Source organism: Fopius arisanus, unplaced genomic scaffold (assembly GCF_000806365.1).
Source record: "Fopius arisanus strain USDA-PBARC FA_bdor unplaced genomic scaffold, ASM80636v1 scaffold00048, whole genome shotgun sequence".
In the NCBI taxonomy this organism is placed as follows: Eukaryota; Metazoa; Arthropoda; class Insecta; order Hymenoptera; family Braconidae; genus Fopius; species Fopius arisanus.
In genome coordinates, this window is record NW_011887787.1 from 912286 (window position 1) to 933377 (window position 21092).

A 21092-nucleotide genomic window follows, 5' to 3' on the forward strand; every position below is an offset into this window, starting at 1 on the left:
CTCTATCGAAGAACGAACAATTCTCCATTCTCAACTCAAACGTGTCAATTTATCATTCACTCATTCACAAATTGTCAATTTAATTATCAATAAAACTCACGTAATTCACAATGACATGACGATTGGCAAGATTAATTGAAAACATCGATCTCAATCTTTCATGTCTCGAAAGCACTTCCTTCGTTCGCCAATAATTGAATATTAATTATGCGACTGTCACTATCAGCGAATAATAATTGATAATTACATTTAAAAAAATCTTGTCCACTTAAACTCCGGATTTAAACGGAAAATAATAAATTTTGCATTGAAAAATGAATAATTATTTAGTCAATATGGAGAATGTTTGAGTGTGTAATGAGTGAGTGATTGAAGAAAGGGGCTGGAATACTTCAAACAACTTTTTTATTTGATTTTCGACATTTTTCAAGCCTCAAATACAATGATCGTACACAATTACATGTTTCCATAATCCCCATTAAAATTTTTCATCAACGAGCATCGAGCTCGCCTTTAAACTCTTAACGTGCCCATGATTAATTAAAATGTATACTGAGTATTTATGTACCCACGTAATGAGTTTTCTCGACAACAATAAATTGAACGTTAATTGTGTATAGCCTCGCAGCTGGATTGACATCAATCTCAACATAATTGAAATGTTAATATCGACATTCAGTGACAATTTATTATCATTAAATTTCTCCGAACAATCACTGAATTTCCATATACATAAATCTATGTATACATAATATTTTTGTATATATTATAATAAATATGAATTTTTATTTTCTTCAAAATCGATTCAATCGATATGGTCGCCAGCGTTTATTCCATAAAATTGATATAATCGTTTGCTAATCCATGTTATTTTAATTAGTACCTATGACTCATTAGTAATGTATACACGTATATCAATTTGAATTATCATCTACTGGTATAACTGATAATCGAGAGAATTGAAATTAATAAAAAACAAATGGGCCACTAATTATTGTTGACGTTGAATTGGGCATTTACTGAAAACTTTGTGCATTATTTTTTCGTTGTTATGTATTCAATGTTATTATGTACAACGAACGATATCAATGTCCTTGATGCAATCAGAACTAATTGTTTAAAGATATACTTTCATCGTGTTATGAACATTATTTATTAATACATTTGGCACAAAATTGAGTAGTTAATCGTTATTGGCCCATTGCTAAAATAAATAACAGGATAGTAACCAAAGGTATATTTTGTAAATAATAATTAGTTTACGATCTCTTCCAGTTTGGTAAAATAATATAAACGATTTGACAATGAAACACAGAGGCTGCTAGAACACGTAGGCGGTGATTCGTTCGAGCGTCACGGGGATGAAGTTCAATGCCTCCATTACATACATTGTTTTGGATTTTTCTTCATTTTTTTTTTTAATTTTCCTTTAATATTCTCACATGTTATTTATCTCGTTAACGCCCGCCAGTTGCCTAGAGGCAATTATTGTCGTTGATTTGCGGGTCGATCGATTCATATCGACGTTGTATGACGATCGGCACCGTTTTGCGATTGAACGTGATGGGGCATCGCTGCTAGCTCATTTTTACTCAGGAAATTCACGATACCAGCACCCAGAGAGTCGCCAACTACATTCACTGATGTTCTGAAGCGATCCCTGAGGGTAGAAACACCAGAAATTATTAGGAGTCACAAATATTCAACAAATGTTTTATTATTTCCTGTAAATTCGTTGAATATTTTTCAATTACTCAGAAATTTGTCGAAAAATTTTAACTTACATCTTGTTTTTTGCAATTCGATTTTATTGCAATCGATTTGTTTGAATTTATTAAATAATTAATTTAAAATGCAGACATTATTTTCAATCATTCTTATTACACTTTTGATAATTTATTGAAATTTCAATCATGTAAACTTTTAATTGTATGAATTCGAATTTGTTGATTCGTTGAATATATTCTAATTACCCACAAAATTTTGTAACAATTTCAATTCTAACGTTTTTTGTAAGTCAGTTTGATTGCAGTTTGTGTTTTTTCATTCTTCAATCGATCAATTAAAAATTCATCAAAATTTCAATCCTAAAGTCTTTTAAATTTTCAATTATATGAGTTTAAATCCAATTTGAATCGAAACTAGTCCCTAAATTTCTCATTTATCATAAAAAATTCAGGAGAATTATTGCGTGAATGATTCGTCAACAAAGAATTCCCTAAAAATTTGACATGACACTACTATTATTAAAAATCTCGAGTTTTTTCACTCTAAATTTGACGAGTAATTTTCGAATATTGTATCCTAACAACATAAAATTCAACCCATCAATTCAGTGCCTCATCGCAGATACTTACAACAACCAATCAATAGCGATAATGAGAGTGACATCATTAGCAGGAAGACCAACGGTATCCAGTACCATGACCATAGTAACGAGTCCAGCCTGTGGAATGCCAGCAGCTCCAATACTAGCAGCAGTAGCAGTGATGCTGCATTGAAAAAAAACGAGAGACCTTTATAAAATGATAGCCCAGGGAAATAATAAAACAATAATGACGAGTAATTACACTAGCTTTTACCTGACAGCAGCAAGTTGTCCAAAGGACAGAGGTACTTTGCGAACCTGAGCGATGAAAATTGCAGCAACTGCCTCATAAAGAGCTGTACCATCCATGTTGATGGTTGCACCAATTGGCATGACAAAACGTGCGACTCTGGGATCGATTCCATTTCTCTCCTCGAGGCATCCAATGGCAACTGGAAGTGTAGCTGAGCTCGATGATGTGCCAAACGCTGTTGCTATGGCCTGTGCCATATTGTAGACATATCTGAAGGGATTTTTTCTCGTCAAGATGTAGAATATTAATGGCAGTACAAAGAAGCCGTGAATGAAGAGGCCAATAATGACAGTAATGAAATACATCCCCAATTGACTCAATACTTCATCGAATGTCTGCATCTCCAGGACCTTCGAGGTCACCAGGAAGAGGACCCCCAGAGGAGACAGCCTGAAATCAATTCAAATGACTCACTTTATCAGTCTAGTTCATCGTTACTCTAATCAGAATGGGAACAATTTTTAAGACACACCAGATAACCCAGTTGGTGATGATCATCATGGCGGAGGACAGTGCCTCGAAAAAATTGAGCAGAGGTTTTCCATCAGGTCCCATTTTCCCGAGAGTTATTCCAAGAACTGTTGCAAATACAACGAGACCCAGGATATTCATTCCCGATGTGTTCTCACCACCGATCGCCCACGTGTTATTATCCTCTGATTGAATAAAAATTCATTTTATCAAATTAAAATCCAGACATCGACAGCTCATATTATATTTTTTTGTATATTCTAACATGATTAATTATAATATGCAACTAACTATTACCCAAAAGCCTTCAGCCAGTGAATTACAAGCGATTGTTAATACTATTAATTTTTTCTACTTAATATATAGACGTATAAATGAGTATTTTTCCTATAGTTTTAATCGCTGAGTTTGTAATAAATAAAAAAAAGCATATGTAATGGCAGCTCATATTATTATCCCCAATACTTCAACTCATATTTTTAATTTATTTAACTGCAAGATAATCTTCATTGAGTGATGCAATAATTTGCATCGAAAAAGCTAAGTATTGAGGAATATAAATTTGTCAATTGACATTTCCTTCAGTAATTGAAATTCCAAATATAAATATTATTAATCTGTGAACTATTTTTAGTTCTGTTAAATTAATGATTGATTGGGAATTTATTATTTATATTGGTTTGATTCGATTGTTCTATTAATTGTTTTCGGATGTTCATACTATTATTATGATCTAATTGCAGGGAGGATTATGCAGTATTATCAGTAAGTACTCACCCGTGTCATTAATTCTCTTCGTAAGTACAGTTCTATACTGCGAGATACAGGCCTGCACCAAATTAGGAGGAAACATATTTCTGACTAAATCCATCAGAGTATCAACGGTGTTGACACTCTTAGCCATTTCACTGCTCTTCATGTTCTCTCCTCTGGATAGCGTTCCAGGTTGAATAGACATGACGAGAATGATTCCTGTGAAAAATCATTCATCAAAATCTACTAAGCATTTTACATTTATTCAACAACTCATCGATAATTTTTTTAAATACTCTTCATGTAATTCAATCTAATCAGTTTAATTACGATAAGAAACTCGAATATTATATATTTTTTCTATAATTCGTGTTCTTTGTTATTTTTATATTTACCACACATTCCCGCGAATTCGTACATAAAAATTGAATGCAGGAGTATTTGCAGGGATAATAAAAGTTTTTATAGAGTTTATTGAGATGGAATAAATTATCATTTACCAAAACGCGGTTAGTGGAATTCGATACATTATCATCGATAATTCTGAATCAAATCGACGTAAATCGAAATTCAAGGAGGCATTTTAAAGAACGCATCAAGACCTTTAAAATGGTATATAATATCCTTGTTCTCCGCATCAAATGTTACGGTAATTAGCAATTAACGTAAATTTTAGAGGGTGACAACGATAAAATGTGAAAAAATTTCAATAAATCTACAGAAACGAAATGAAATCACATCCAACTGCTGTCACTTCAAAGGTTTCAAAATGTTATCTAAAATGATAGACACATATTTATTTGATCAATATTCATATTATTTATTTACCGTAAATTATTTATTTGCAGAGAAAATATAAAAACATTGAAATTGAAATTGAAATTGAAATTGAAATTGAAATTGAAATTTGAACATTCAAATCGGCAGAACTCCATGAAAAATTGTGAGAATCACATAATTATCTCATTTATTCAAGCTCATTTAATGAGCCATCGAATGAGTACACAATATATGAGCGCAATACGAATAGAGGGATCGAATTGAAATCATTTACGTATCAATTACATTTTTTTTATTTAAATCGTTAGAAGTTCTTTGAGACGCAGCTGCTGTCCACGAATTCTCTATAAAATCCAGTTCTCTATATTAAATAACCGATCTTCGATGAAAGTAATCGACATTGCAGTAAGATTTGAACTTCAAGGAGAACTCGAGGTCAGCATCGATGACTTGGCAGGGTAATGAGTGATGATGAATGAATAATAAAAATAGGACGAACCCAGAATAACTGCACTGACAGTTGTAACCATGTAATAGGTAATGGCACGTGCCCCAATTTTGCCACTCAATGATAGATCGAGGGATCCAATGGCAGAGATGAGACTTGAGACGATAAGGGGTAGAATCAGACTCTTCAGCATCCTGAGGAATAGTTCACCGGCGTAGTTGACGTACATTATCTCCCGGGGACTCCATTTGCCCGTTCCTTTCAGGCAAATTCCAAGGATAATTCCCCCAATTACACCACCGATGGTCAGCCCTGTGAGGGCATTGTGGGACAGACATGATGTGATCCTCTGTCTTCTCGTTCTTGGCCTCTTGTTTGGCTCCTGGGGGTAGTACGAACTCCTCTCAACTGGCTTTGACGAATCACTCCCCGAAAGTGGTGATCTGCAAACAGAAATCACCAAAAAATCATTATTGTTCATTAAAAAATATAAATCTTCATGATAATAACGAAAGCGGTATCATATTTCTATTTAACGCTGTGATTATATCAAATGGATCTTTCCTTTTCTCAAGAAAATTTCGGTTGTTCAATTAAATTAATTATTTCTCGCAAGTGTAAACATTTATTTGGTTTAAATAAACAATTTATTAAATATTAAATAATTAATTAACGATATTTTAATATTGTCCATCGAAAACCGAACAACAGGCGATTATCTTTAATTTTCATTTTTTTTTAATGGAATAGTTTTTGTAGAGTTTCTCTATTTTGGATTCCATAATTATTCAAGAATAGAAATGATTTGGGCTGCGATTCGCTCATAAATTATTCGATTGAAGGTCAAGGAAACCGTTTTTCTGTGTGGCAAATCAATTCCACGCATCTTGTTAAATATGAACCTATTGAATCATATTAAATTTGAAGTCCAGCCTCTTCATCCGAATAAACGCCATTACCCATTAACAAATGCACTTGCATCACTGATGGCCAGTATCCGGGCTAATTTTTCGGTTGAATTATTGATTCGTGTGTAATCTATTCGCAGAAATTCATCCAACCGCCAATTAAATACACCTCGCATGAATTGCTACCTGGATTTTCGCGGCTCCAGCATTTTGGAAAAAATCTTGTGGTCCAATCCAATCATTGGAATAATTGATGGAAAGCAGTGGGCGGGATGGGATGATGATTCGCATGTCTACTGACACCAACACAAACAGGATGTGACGGATTGATGAATTACTTGTGTAGGTGCTTGGATGAATGGGCGCTTTGGATCTACCATGTGATACATTTAGAGATGCCCTAGGTTCAACTGCATTCAAATAGATTCCAACTAATTGACCACCTCTTAAAAGCAATCCTCCGAAATCACCCGAACAAAAATTCCCAGGCAATTGCAAAATTATACTAATTATTAACTAGAGAGAAGTCTCTTATTATAACTAGCGAACAGTAAAGGTGCCAGAAAAATTCAATAACCGTCAATTTGCAAATAAAATTTATATGTTTTTTATAACTTTTTTTTTAAATTATGTAGTCAATTTCAACCCTGAATGTTCGGAAATTCTTGAAATAAAGAAATTAATACATAATTACCACTTAAATAACATCTCGAGGAAAAAACTGGTCATTTTTACTGCAACGTCAGAAATCAAAAACTTCAATTTTCTCGAATTTTCTCCAATTTCTCGAATTTTCAAGAAATCAAGAAAATCAACGAATGGTTTAATTGGAATAGAATTCAAACTGATTTAATTAAAAATTCAGAATACTTTGTGAGAGGAATTTCAACAAATTGCTTATAGTGTATATAATATTTGGTGTACATCATAATTGGAGGAATGAGAAAAATAAAATAAAAATAAAAAATTGTAAAATTGATGTTCATAAATTTGTGCAAACAGAGAACCAATCAGATCTAACCATTAATATTCTAAGACAATAAATCTAAAACTCTAAGGGTCATCAATGATGAGGCAATATAAAGTGGCCTTACAATAACCGTTCCTATCAACAAACCAAAAAATATTCATTACCCAATCCCTCGCCTATTATCGGTGGCAAGATTTGTATTACAAAACTTCCTCGGTCTTAGATATTATGTCGCGATAAATGTGTCAACTCTTCTCGAAGTCATTGAAAATTCCGACTGAAATGGTGTCATTGAAAAGGGACACATGAATTTTTTATTCAATGCTGCGATATGACACAATTATTCCATTCGACATGTCATGACTTGAAATAATCCGACTAACGCATAGACCGGGTGATGAAATTTTGAATCTCAATGGAAATGGGGAAATTTTTTATTTAATTTTATCGTAGCCTTGAGAAAGACACGTGGGTGTATCTAAGGGTACGACACGTGTCTTTTCGAATGTTTCATCGGTCTGTCTTAAACGGCAAAATGACCTCGTTTGCTATTCCCCTAGGAGCACCCATTGATTCAATGAATTTACATAATTTCCATTGGAAGGACAAGTCGAGAAAAGATCGCGACGGAATGTTCTAATCTCAAAGTTACATTTTAAAACCAATGATTTAAATTAAATAAAAAATAGAAATTATTTAATATTTTTCTTCTCGTTAAAAGAAACATGGCACACCATTGGGAAATGACAGCTGAGATTTCAATTTAGAAATGTGGGAATTTTCAAGAACAAAGAGTGACAGAAAATTTTGATAGAATTCTTAATTAACGAATAAGTTAATTGTTTGTTTTTAAGTCCATATGGCACTGAGAGACCGGAGAAATGGTGGAAATTTGTCCAGTGATTTCCCTGAATTTTCAAGTTATTGGAAATTTAATTGTTTTTTTTTATTGTATTATTCAAAGTGTTGAAATCCAAATACGGAATTTATTTATACTGTCATTGCTGGGGAATTTGTATGGAGGTAAATAATTATCATTAGACTAGATTAGATTTTGATTTTACATTCAGTCAGAATAATTACGAATTCTATCCTTTTGATTTTCAATAGAAAACTAAAAAAAATGATTTATTTACCCCGGATTGATCCCCTGAAATCGATCAATCTCGACGGTTATGTAAAAAAGAAAGTTACAACTTTGATAACATCAAAAAGCTTTGTATGCATTTTTTTTTCTGCTCTCTGCACTCAAAGTGATGGCAGTGCCGTCATAGATACAATATATAAACAAACAATAAACAACAAATGACCTGAATAGACAGGACTCCCTTATCCCCGATCAATCTGACAAGCACAGGAGATATAAATTCAATAGTTGATTGGCAAAACGAGACGAGCTTCAATCAAATCTCGCCAACAATTCACAGTGAAATCTATCTTGAAGTCCAACTCCAAAGAAAAATTCATTAATTAATCTAATTACCACAGAAAATACAAATAGATAAATTCTGTACCTTCCATTATTTTTTTAAATAAATAAAATTCACGTCATAAACAATCGCAAAAAAACTGCCCCCATAATTTATTGTTGTATTTTTTTGTTGCTATTTGCAAATTAAAATTGGTTCTAATTGAATGACACTTTTCTCTCCGATATAACAATTGATGTTGACGTCACTGATTTCAGGGGAATAAATCATAAAATACTGAATAATTCTCTAAATTGTTGACTTTATCAATACTTCGATAAACAAATCAATCAGGATGTACAATGAAAAATCCATCAATCACATTTGTATTGGATAAAATAAAATAGTATTAAATATTGAAGTCATCGAAGCACGAATTTCATCAACTGATTGTTTTTCATTCTCACCTGGATAATAATTCCTCTTTTTATACACAAATACAATTTCCGTGTTCATAACGAGATCACGCATGATTTTCAATCCCATCACCTTCAGGAGCGAACTTGATTGTTTTTTAATTGAAAAACAATTCTGTAACGCAATAGTAGGCTAGGATAAGTGCATTTTATTAGAGGCCAGTTTTTACCGAATATCTCGAAATTGAAGGAAAATCACAGTTTTTTCATTAATACCTTTTTTGTAGCTCTCATCCTGTTCTATAAAAAATGTTTATATAAAAAATTCGATATATTTCTTTAATTCCGAGATATTAGCTAGAAAGTGGCGTCAAATATTTAGCGTCTATCATGGCTTACCACTTCCCCACAGAATTCACTTCATCTTGATTATTCATTGAATTTCAAAGGTTTTTTCATATTGGATAAAACATCAATAGTCCACTTTTTGTCAACTCCACAAAATTGTTTATTAGATTAAACATTCAAAACTACTGATTGCAAGCTAAATTAAATCTCATTGATTGGAAAACTTTGAGGAAAAGAAAGAAATTTTACTGAATAAAAAGAAATGGATCCTTAAAGATTTCAATAATACTTGTCAGACAAATTTCATCATTAATTAGACCAATTACTTGTCTAACTGAGTTATTAGTCAAAGTAAGACGGTGAATGTGCGCCTTTGAAGTAGGCGTCTTATTTAATTACTATCTTCTACCTAGCGAGGTGTTAAGGGTGTTCTACCCCCTTTTAACCAAAATTAATAATTTTTTCAGGTTTATGAAGAATTGTTGATCGAATCGGCCCGACAAAATTTACCGTTAATTTTATCATTCCACGACTCCCAAAAATCTCGTCATCGTGCAATAATAATTTTTTAATAATAATAATAATTTTTAATAATTTTTCTGCATTTTTTGTAAACCTTTCATCGGTTCAGAAAAATTTATAGAGAATTCCGAGAAAAAAATTTCTGCACCAGAAGATTTATAATTTTCAAAATGTTACGTAAAAATTCCTGAAGTGAATTCCTGAAGGATTCGTGAAATTCTTGTTAGATTTTACAATTTCCAGAAATCTTACGTCACTCTTTCGTATTTTTCAGTGATAATTTTTCCCGGAATATTCTTGAACGTTTCAGATTTTTCCTATAGGGAAGAACTGGTCGAAAAGGGAGACAGTCTAAAAATATCCCAGTGTTTTTCGCAAGTTTAATTTATTCATTTAATTATACTGGTGTTTTTTACTTCTTTTATTTCTCAACATTTCATTAAAAAATACGCGATCTAACTCCACACGGAGAGAAATATTTAGTAAAAATTCCGGAACTTTCAGTTCACTTACCGATTATGGAGTTGATTCGAAAAATTTAAGTGACGGTATCGTTATTTTTCACCGATAATTCAGATAAAAATTACGGAACACCGCGAGAAAATTCCATGACTTTCGATAAAAATTACGTGACAGTTCCGTAAAATTTCCGACAACCACATTTCGCTCCAGAATTACAAAAAAAACACGTAATTTTTATTGAATATTTCCCTCAGTGCACTCCCTCATTTTCCGCGTTTAATATTGGAATCCCTTATATAGAAATTTAATAACATTTTTAAAAATAACATTTTTCATCAATTAAGAGTAATAAAAATCTGGAAAACCTGAAATATTGGATAATGGATTCTTACCATCAATTTTTCCCATCGCCACCTATTGTATCCCCTGATTCATCCCATTTCCCCCGCCTTCCATTTTCTCCTCAGGAATGAATTCCCGTTTTGCCCGAATGTCCCATTTTCCCCGGGTCTCCCCTACATTTCTATAGAAATTCACTTAAAACCGGATTAGATAAGACATTCCCTAATTTTCTTGAATATTTCTCTCCGTGCAGATAATTCGCGCGTTAATTCAAAATCTATATCAGACGGAGATATTTCAGATGAATAATCCGTCGTCGTCGGTGCATCATATTGACGCCCGTTTTGTCGAGATGTCATTACATGCGGTTTTATTGTGCGCCCTGTCAAGCGCTGCTGATGATGAATACTGTGGATTAGCCTGATGAGACTCTTAAGTACAACTGGCAATTGCACGAAATTGCTTGGATCTTGTACACACTGGTAAAACTTTCTTGAAATTTCAATCAGGGTTACCAAATTGCCATTTTTACCGGAAATTCTTCTTGGTATTTTGAGACTCGTGTACACCGTACACTGGGAGCAACAATTTCTTTTATTAAAAACATTTTCTTCCCATCAGTAAATCTGGTAATCATTTCATAAATACTCCCATTAGATTTACTAACGCCAAATATATTTTCTTGTAATAATAATTGTTAATAATTTATTTGATTTAATGATTTATCCATGGAATAAAATACATACTTGAGTCCAGTGTATTTTATACTTGATTTAAGTACATATGTTGTACTTGAGGCAAGTACACTCTATACTTGATCCTAGTGTATTTATAATTGTTATTAGAATCGTGGAAACATCCATTTTGCATCAATATTCAGCGAAAATCTAATAGACTAGGATCAAGTATAAAGTATACTTGATTCAAGTTTTATTTTCGTGTCGCGTTATCGACTTCGCTTGATTGTTCGTCACCGTATAAAATCAAAAAAATGTCTTCAAAAAAATTGCCGCCTCGAAACTTTGATTTCAATTACAAAATTATTTATATATAATTCTCAATTATTTAGGTTTAAATGCAATTATTAGGTTTAAGTGCAATGTCTATTTTTAAAAACTCTCACTAAATATCTCATTAATTGTCAAGATTCAGGAAAATTTTTTAATGAGTGTTTGAATTTTCAAGCTCATCGTCAAAATTCAATATAAAATACAATTGAATTTTCAATCGATTGAAAATAGATGATGCCTTGATTATTAAAATACAATCTCCTGAATTTTCTAACCCGGAAGAGAAAATACTGACAATTGCAATTTTTCCCCAAAAATAGGGAAATTAAATTTGCATAATCGAAAAAACAACAATTATTTCTCCAAAAATCCCAGTAATTCGTAAAATATTTCCCAAATCATTAAAACTCCCCTGAATATCTCCCAAAAATTCCCCATCGAGACCGTAATTCAAAATCAAATTTCCACCTCCCAAGCTAATTACTTAAATAATCAATAATTAAATAATCAATTTAACTAACTAATTCACGGATAAAATAAAAAGTACTCACAATTCCGATGCAACTTCCATATTAAAACAGCCGGTGTATCTTCAGAAGATCGAAATGTCTCGTACGTAATTCCGGTGTAACCGTTCACATGTATGAACTTCCGGTGTGTCGGAAGTGGTGGAAGAATATGAAGAGCTCCCTTCAGCAAGAGGGGACCGACAAACTGCTCTCGAATCGATGAATTGAAATAAAAAAAAAAAACCTCAACAATTATAAATTTTTTGTGCCGTTGGGTTGACTCTCACTCTTTCCACAAATTCACTGATCCAGAAAAAACACATCACCCATGGTCCACACATTGATCTCCAATAAATGATAAACTAATGAGAATCGATGATATATAACCGACAAAAGAGGATGTGTTGCTGATGGGGTCTCTCTCAATCTGTGCCACCTTGGGTGCTTTACGATTAAAGCTTTATGTGCTCGAATACATATGTACTGTCACTAATATATCCCCCTACGACGATCCCTTCCTGTCTCCCAGCACCGGTCCTATCATAATGTCACAGATACATCGATAACGACCACTGCTTCACACATTTACCTCATGTATTCACTCCTCAACTAATCGCCATTGTTACGAAAAATATTAATTATCCTATTTGTCCACTGATGCCACCCGATTGATGTCAATTTATTTATAAACACCGAGCGAATTATTAGTCCATCAATCTTGACTTCCACTCCGGTTTTTACACTCTTCCTGATCCTCTCCTCAAACCTGTTACAAATCAAAAATAAATACTAAATTAAGATTTTTTTACTCGGAGAATGTATAATATTTAATGTAAATTATGAAGGTTCGAATCGGTTAACGATTATGGGAGGGATTGAGAAAGGTCACTATACCGTCAGGCTGAGAATAAAAATTCAAGGGGAAATTGGGAAACGATTTGTGAAACGATGAAATTTTGTAATGGATTATTAAGTATTCCTCTTTGTGGATATTTGAAGGTCGCTGTGGGTAGAATTTGATTTGATTGGAAAAAGTCAATCAGGGGAATTGATTAATGAAGAGAAAATCGTTGTGAGCCAATTATTTTCGGAAATTTCTATCGAGAACTGAAATTTCGTAATTAAAAATAATAATAATAAATCCGAATTGACAACATTTGGAATTCAAGAAGTGAATTAATTAATGATCTTTATTGACCTAGATAAACAATTTGGGAATATTTTTAATTTAATCCTTAGAATCAGAGAAATCCCAGAATTGTGTGGGAAAATTGTAATCAGCAATTATCACATAATTTTCTTTCTAAGACTTTCCCAAAAGAAAAACAAATATAAAGTCAAAATTTGTCTTTTCTCTAGATTAAATAAAAAAAAGTTTAATTTCAAGAAAAAAATCAGGAAAATTCATTAGTAAGAAGAAAATAGTTTTGAGGCACCAGTTTTGGAAAATCTCTGATATTAGAAACTGAAACTTCATAATTAAAAACAATAATAATAACTCCAACTAATTTAGTCAAGAATCATTTGGTTATAAATGATAACATTTAAATAAAAAAAAATAGATCAATTAAAATAGAAAAAAATAGATTAATTATAAATAGATAAAAATATTCATTCTAATTTTGTGAAACGCTGATTATAATAAATAATTTATCTGGCAACAATAAATGACATGAAAAATATTATCCGAATGGATAATTCAGATCTATTTTTCATTTTCTGCTTAACATGAGGAAAATGGTAGATTTCTGAGGGGAAATGGCGAAGAATTGTCCCATAATTTTCTTTCTGAGGGATAATTTTTTCGAATTTCCGAGGCTTTCCTCCCAACAATGAAGACTTTTAAGTATCTCTTTGTTCCTGTATCCTTCCTGTTAAAGTGGAAGAGCTTTTAGCACATCAACGCACCAGCTATAGACCTAGTTTTTTCTTCCACTTCTCGAGGGTTTTTCGGGGTCCGTTCTAGTTTCCCTCTACTCCCATTGTCCCATGAATCAACATCCGTATTTTATTGTATTCCTCCTCTTTGTTGACTCTCCTTCGATCCTACCCCAGGAGTTACGAGGGATTGGGGTGACCTGATCAGGACGGATTCGATTGGCTGAGGTTACGACAAAACAGATCGACAACAAAAAAATTCCGTACATTTTTCGATTCATAAAGATAAAAAATCGATAAAAAAAAAATTTTTTAAGACTCATATGCAGCTCCTCTCAACAATCCCCTCTCGATCCCCACAAAAACGCCCGATACATCGCCATTTTCTTGTTATCAGTCAGTCATTGTTGATATCAATGTCTCATTTATTGCAGGGAAGTTCTAGGCTGTGTGCGCCATTGTTCACAGAATAAATGAAATTTTTCATCTTCCATTTCTCGACGTTAAAAAGCGAGAGGTGCGATAAAGTGACCTCGATTCAGAATCGACAATCGAGTGGCCAGAGGGTAACACAGTGGTTGGAAAATTGCAGGGGGTACTTCTCCCCCTCCCCCTCTCTTTTTCTGAGGGGGGTAAAGGCGGGGGGGCAGGTGTCAAGTGCTTTCACGGTGTGGCACTAAATGCGCCTTTCAACTCGAGGATTTACTCATTTCAATGGAAATAATCGATCCATCGCGAGATATCGAAATGCACTAATTTCTGAATTTAACACCCCCGAGGTAAAAAATATACCCTTCAATTTTTTTTCTGAGCAGAAATGGACCTAATGAGTGATAAGAGCAATCGGAGAGTGGAGTACTCCGCTAATTATCCGGATCGATTTATCAGAGAGAAAAATGCGATTTATTACGAGGAGAAATTAAATTTTTTTTTATCCGAATCGTTCGTTTTTTAACGATATCTCGAAATCGAAGAGAGATGCTGGATTCTTTGTGGGGAGTTTTCTGTGGGGATTTTCGAGATCTGGAAAAAAGGTTCTGCAAAGATTTTTCTCTTGTATATAGATTTTAAGATATTGAGCAATAGTTACGGATAATTTCTCTTTCTCTTTACTAATAATTCCCGAAAGCGGAAATGGAGCGGTGAAATGGTTCGACGATTATTTTCAAATCATCCGCTCATTCCAACGACAATACCGTGACCATAACAAGTATCGGCATTTAAAAAATTCACAGTTTCACCAATGATCAACTGACTTTATCTCCTCAATTCCACTTCATTTAACTCTTCCTGTGGAGGCCTCTCGCGTGTCACTGCACATCGGTATAACCCACCCTATCGTCTCACAACTAGTTCCCCAGGCACATTCATCCTGACCCCCCCATGTTTTTCAGCATCCGTAACTTATCATCGAGGACGCAAAAAAAAATAATAATAATAATCTCATTTTCAAAAGTAAACCAGAAAGAAGTTGTTATCGGGATAATGAGAAAGGGGGACATCATCCCTCGGATTTCATCGCTGACGATATCAACTATCACAAAAGGGGATGATGAGGGAAAAACCAACCCCACACCTACTCGCAGCTAAATAAAAGGATACTTTACTGACCGTTTCGCTAACCCGGAACACTAAAGTCACATAATCACCTCGTAATACCCCTAAGTGATCTCTCACTTAACAACTCATTTTTTTTCTAGATCAAATACTGGAACGCATGTCTGGAAGCACCTGGAGTTTTCAGGTTTTCAACCAAGTGTTAAAAAGAGAGTTCTTCCGGTCCCTTCACTGAGTTTTTCAAAAATACCTCCAAAACCAACGAAAATACCCGATTTTCTGTAATCACCTTTTCTACAGCTCTGAATGATCTCTCCAAAAAAGGTCATATCAAAAATTTCTGGATCTCCCTTCATTCCAGAGATATTCCCGAAAAACTCACCGACGAGATAAATCGAATTTTCTGCTTTCACTGTTTCAACTTATCAATTGCTTCCTTTTTTGTATTTATAAAACAAAATATTAAAAATAGCCGAGACAACGAAAACCGCCAAAACAATTGGAACACTAATATAATCACATGAACACCTTAAGCCCCCAGGATGATTCCCTTAATTAACAAATCATTTGAGGGAGTGCTTTTTTATAAACGAAAGCACCTAGGGAGTGATGTTTTTTGGTTCTTACTTCAGACTATTTTTATTGGTTCCTTTTAATTGAGGTGAGGATCGATGACGATCGATGGTGGTTGGCGTGTTTTCGATGGGAATGGAATATGAGAGCGGTACTTGTTCGCGGGAGCACGCCACGAACACTTGTGGCGTGAGACAACTGGAGGAGACGCGAACCGAGCCAAAACCAAATGGTGGCAGTGGTGGTACCGCGCAAACACGGAGGTGGAGATGTCATTGGAAAATAGTGTGAGAGATCAGGGTGTCCTTCCATTCTCCACCCCTTGATTATTTTTTATATCACTCCCTCCAGTAACTCTTCAATTACGCACTTTACGCACTTACGTAGCTTTACGCACGTCATGATCGAAAATTCTGTACGATACACGTGCGCGGGATAGATTTCTTCACTTGTCCGGAAAAAAAAAGAGGTAATAGTAATTTAGGTGATAAGTTGAAATGGTCATAAGTTATTATGTATATATATATATTATATATATATTCTATATAGTAAAAACTGAAGAATAGAAAAAAAATCAAACCTATTTCTTTCTTATTGATAAAGGGGTGGGTTCGTTATCAATAAGAAAGGAATAGGTTTGATTTTTTCTCTGAGTGGCAAGTGATTTTTTTCCGATTCACTTTCACTTTTAAAAAAAAAAACGTAAACTTTTTTGTCACCTTTTTTCGTCGCATAACTAAGCTATATATATCATACTATATATACATATACAATTTATCAATTGAATTTTATTAAAAAAAAAACAAATTATGGGTTTATTTGTTTTTTTTTTTAGATATTTAAGACTCTTCGAATATTTAGATTTTAGATGTCAAATTATAAAACCTCATATCCCACGCGGGGCACGTCATATACATTAGTTTAAATTTAAAAAAATACATATATTTTGATATGCATAGCTATGTATAGACGGATATAGTTTCCATATTGTTTTCTGCATCTACTTGATTAAAGTACGCGCAAGATCGATTCAAGTGAAAATCCGATTGCAAACAGAATTTTAAAAAACGAAATAATCCTTCAGTATTATTATTATATATCATGAATTAACAATTTCATGGAAAGATTGATTCAAGAATCAGACTGGTTACTAATGAAAATAAATTAATTGCAAATTTCAGACGTGCGCGTTGAATCTGCGCTTTCTTTTTTGGTGTATAAATCCAATTCCCGTCGAACTGTAAATTGATTTCCAATAAATTTCCCACCCTGTATTATATTTCTGTAATTTCTTCGAGTTACGAGTCATCAGACCCCCTTCCGATTACTCTTTCATGCGGAAATGAAAGCGCACAGTTTAGGAAATGGAGGGTTTCTCCAAGTTACACTGTGAAATTCAATTTTACTTCTTCAAAAAACATTTCCCTCGCTTTTATCTCTCAAAAAGAACGAATGAAAGAAGCCAATAAAAACGAGAGTAAAAAAACAGAAATCAAAACCCGAATCACTTAGAAATAAATCAATAGGAGATTGACAATACAATTATCTCAAAACCGGTTCGAATGCCTAAATTAAAAAAATTATAAGAGCATGAATATTTTTTATAATTTCATACACCGTCACCTCAAAGAAATATTCAGTTTTAGTCAGTTGTATTCACCCTAACACCTCCAAAATTATCAGATATTTCCCGATTGTTTCGTTAGATCACAATGAGAGGGACAAACTTTTTGAAGAAATACAGAACGCACAGTGCGAGAGATTAAAAAGGAAAACGTTTCTTGATTGCTGCCAGGCAGGGAAACGCGAGGAAAATATCTAATCAAGTTCGAGAGATATTCGGTGGATTATTTTTATCATCGATTCTAGTTCAAGCTGCGTGTACAATTTATCAATTACTGTACGCAAATTTATGACGGATTTGTGGAGAACAATTGACAAATTAGAGAGAAATATCTCCTTTGATAATTGACCTGTCGATAAAGACCAATCAATAAAAATTGGAAACCTATTCGATAATTCCGAAACGAAAAGTTGATAATGAAAATTTCCCTAAACAATTTCGGAATTTTTCCGGAGCATTTGAATTTTCTGTGAAGAATTATCTTGAATTACGAGAAGCATAAATGAACTTAAATGCAATTGATTTAATTTGAAGGGTATAGAAGAGGAAATAAGCCAGGAAGAAATAGCTCGCACGTGTTAGAACCCCCAACTTAGTGGACCAATTAGTGGACAAAATTACCATGGGTCTATTTTTTCTGTGGCCTGTTTCTTCAGAGATTCAGTTTTCCTTCTCTTTATTCTTTTCTTTATTCACCTGGCACATTAAAGTGTCTGTACTCCACAACGATCTCTCTAGGAGACTGAATGGCAGTCGTCCCTACGAAAAAAAAAAAAATTGACACCAAAGAAAAAACTCTGTTATTTCTTCCTATAAAATAATTATTTGCTTATGTAAATTCCCAAACGACTCTTCAATGTCGTCCACATCGATTCGTTTTTGTAATCGACATTGTTTATTCATTATTTCTACGAATTTAACACAATAATTCCTCAAATTCCTGTAGACCGCGACAAATTTTCTCACTTTCATAATCGGTGTATGAACTAAAATTCTGTAATTTCCCTTAACCCTTGTCTTGATTGTCCGCCCAAGTGTCAGCCAATAGAACAGCATCATTCGACGCAGCTATTTTCGATATTATACGGATTATTTTTCCGACCGAAATATCGACTAATGGAGTTGCGCCATTCAACGCCACGTGGTAAAACCTACATGATATTATTTATTTTTTGATAATTCCCTCCAGTAGTTGCTATATATCAGAAACAAAACAAGTCAAATTCACTCCACGACAAACTGACAGATATGAAATTCTAATTTCTTAACTGTGAGTTCCGTCTGATGATGAAATTCTATTGGTCGACATTTGGGTCGAGAAAATAATCTCTCGAATACCCCAAGCTTGAAAATTATCTAGCATTTCCCTCAATGTTCCCTATAAACAGATAAAGTCATCAAGTTTAACTCCTTCATGTGTGGTATTATTTATTATATTAATTATTGTTATTATAAGTGATTATTTTTGGATTATTTTGCTTCTTATTTGTACTTAAAATAAAAAACTGTTGAATCTAATTAAATGATTAAATTATTAATTACTGATTGAAATTCAGAGATTAAATTATTTTGCGTTTTTCAAATATCTTTTTTCATTTTTCAAGTATAGACTCCGTCTCATGGTGAAATTCTATTGGTCGACATTTGGGTCGAGAAAATAATCTATCGAATACCCCAAGCTTGAAATTTATCTAGCATTTCCCTCAATTTTCCCTATAAACAGATAAAGTCATCAAGTTTAACTCCTTCATGTGTGGTATTATTTATTATATTAATTATTGCTATTGTAAGTGATTATTTTTTGATTATTTTCTTTCTTATTTGTACTTAAAATAAAAAACTGTTGAATCTAATTAAATGATTAAATTACTAATTACTGATTGAAATTCAGAGATTAAATTATTTTGCGTTTTTCAAATATCTTTTATCATTTTTCAAGTATAGACTTCGTCTCATGGTGCAATTCTATCGGCTGAAATGTGGACGAAATAAATAATGCCCCGAATACGACACGAGCTTCGAAATTAATCAGATATTTTCCTGAAAGATTCTCTCCAAATAAACGGCTTGTCAAGTGTCCCAGAAAAGTCAGTCGCGCTTCGCGCTCGTGAGTTTTTAACTTGAAAAACTTGATTCCTTGATTTGTTTGCAAAGAACCTGTCGGTAAATATCCGCTAACTTCGAAGCTCTCGTGGCATTATAAGTGATTATTCCTCTCCGTGGAGAGAGAAAATCGTGTCTGAAATTCTCGAGTTATTTGTAATCGTGTCAATTTTAACGAGACACTAGTGAGCAACATCCGTACGTTTTATTCGCGCGCCTTTTTCTCGCATTTCCAGGGGTAACGAGAGCGTGTGACACCCATGAATCCGCGTATTCCAGAAAATCCGCGGGAGAAGATGTTGAAAGAGAAGCGAGAGGTTTGTGGGAGGTGACGAGGCGGGGAGACAGGAGGGTAAAAAAAAGTCAGAGGGTTTTTATCCTCCTATTTTTGTAACTCATCTCTCTTTTTTTTTGCCAGAGCGAACAGCACAGGGTGAGGGATTGAGTGGGTGGGATTTGAGTTTCCAGGTACGCAACAAGCGGCAGCTTCCACGTATCCATGGCAACGGGCATCCCTAAGGATCCACCTTGGTTGACGTTTAGGCGGGCTTCCCACTCACTCGATCTTTCATCCCATTTTTTTTTCACCTCCAACCATTTTCTGCACTTTATTTCCATTATTTCCGCCTCCTGGGAAAAAACAATCTGTTGATAAGAATCGGAAAATCCCCGGGTGTTTATTTCACTCCATTGCAATTAAGAGAGTGCGTTAAAATGATTGAATTAATCTCAGAAATATTTCAGGAATTTTTTTTTTACTTGGGATCCCTCACGATTCTGCGATAATTCGTTGATCAATTCGGAGTAATTCATCTCCGTCGTTTGGGGATTGAGACGGTGGGACAAAAGTTGGGAAAAAAAGAGAATTTGAATAAACCGGGAGGAATGATGGGAATTAATGGGGGCGATGGGTGGATTGACAATGAATACGGAGTATTCATTAGAAATAGGGTTCATTGAAAATTTAATGAGGGCTTCCGAATAATGAGCGTAAGCCACGATAGGTCTCTCCATTACTTCTTTTGTTCAGTTATTCAATGACGCTATGACACTATGAATGATACGTTCATTGTTTATTATTTATATTCAGAATAGAATACAATTATGTTGAGTTATTGTGCAGTGGTTACACTGTTGGAAAAATACATTTGAAATTGTAAGTAAAATTCGAAATTAATAACAACGAAGTGACATGAAATTTCTGTTGAATTCTTTAGTAACCGATTAATTAATTTATTGAAAATGTGTGGAACTTTTACACACCCTCCCCCACGAATCGAACAATTTAAAACATTCAGATTATATTTGATGTTGAGTTTTTACGATGAGACTCAAAATTCAATCTTCACTGAAAAATCAATTATCATTTATCTCAAAAACTCAAATTT

General features: G+C 33.7%; 1 protein-coding gene across 2 annotated transcripts; it reads right to left on the minus strand.

Annotated features, from left to right (window-relative positions):
- Positions 1 to 396: 396 nt before the first annotated feature.
- Positions 397 to 16177, minus strand: LOC105267615 (excitatory amino acid transporter 3). 2 transcript variants are annotated; one of them, XM_011306585.1, is made up of 8 exons: positions 16032 to 16177; positions 12012 to 12735; positions 5125 to 5516; positions 3870 to 4064; positions 3094 to 3277; positions 2583 to 3011; positions 2358 to 2492; positions 397 to 1660 (listed from the first exon to the last, which is right to left on the minus strand). In XM_011306585.1, exons 2-8 carry the CDS (start codon positions 12029 to 12031, stop codon positions 1516 to 1518), a joined length of 1500 nt encoding a protein of 499 aa, XP_011304887.1. In that variant the 5' UTR covers positions 12032 to 12735; positions 16032 to 16177; the 3' UTR covers positions 397 to 1515. The 2 variants fall into 2 exon arrangements, with proteins under 2 accessions (XP_011304887.1, XP_011304888.1); XM_011306586.1 differs by lacking the exon at positions 16032 to 16177 and adding an exon at positions 13878 to 13913.
- Positions 16178 to 21092: the final 4915 nt, after the last annotated feature.

What these genes read in the sequence shown, in the direction of transcription:
- LOC105267615 (XM_011306585.1), bottom strand. Translation starts at nt 12,031, where the DNA reads ATGGAAGTTGCATCGGAATT. An exon ending in GAAGAGAATTAATGACACGG is followed by an intron (nt 3,278 to 3,869) that starts GTGAGTACTTAC and finishes TTATTCAATCAG; the next exon opens with AGGATAATAACACGTGGGCG. An exon ending in GGACAACTTGCTGCTGTCAG is followed by an intron (nt 2,493 to 2,582) that starts GTAAAAGCTAGT and finishes TTTTCAATGCAG; the next exon opens with CATCACTGCTACTGCTGCTA.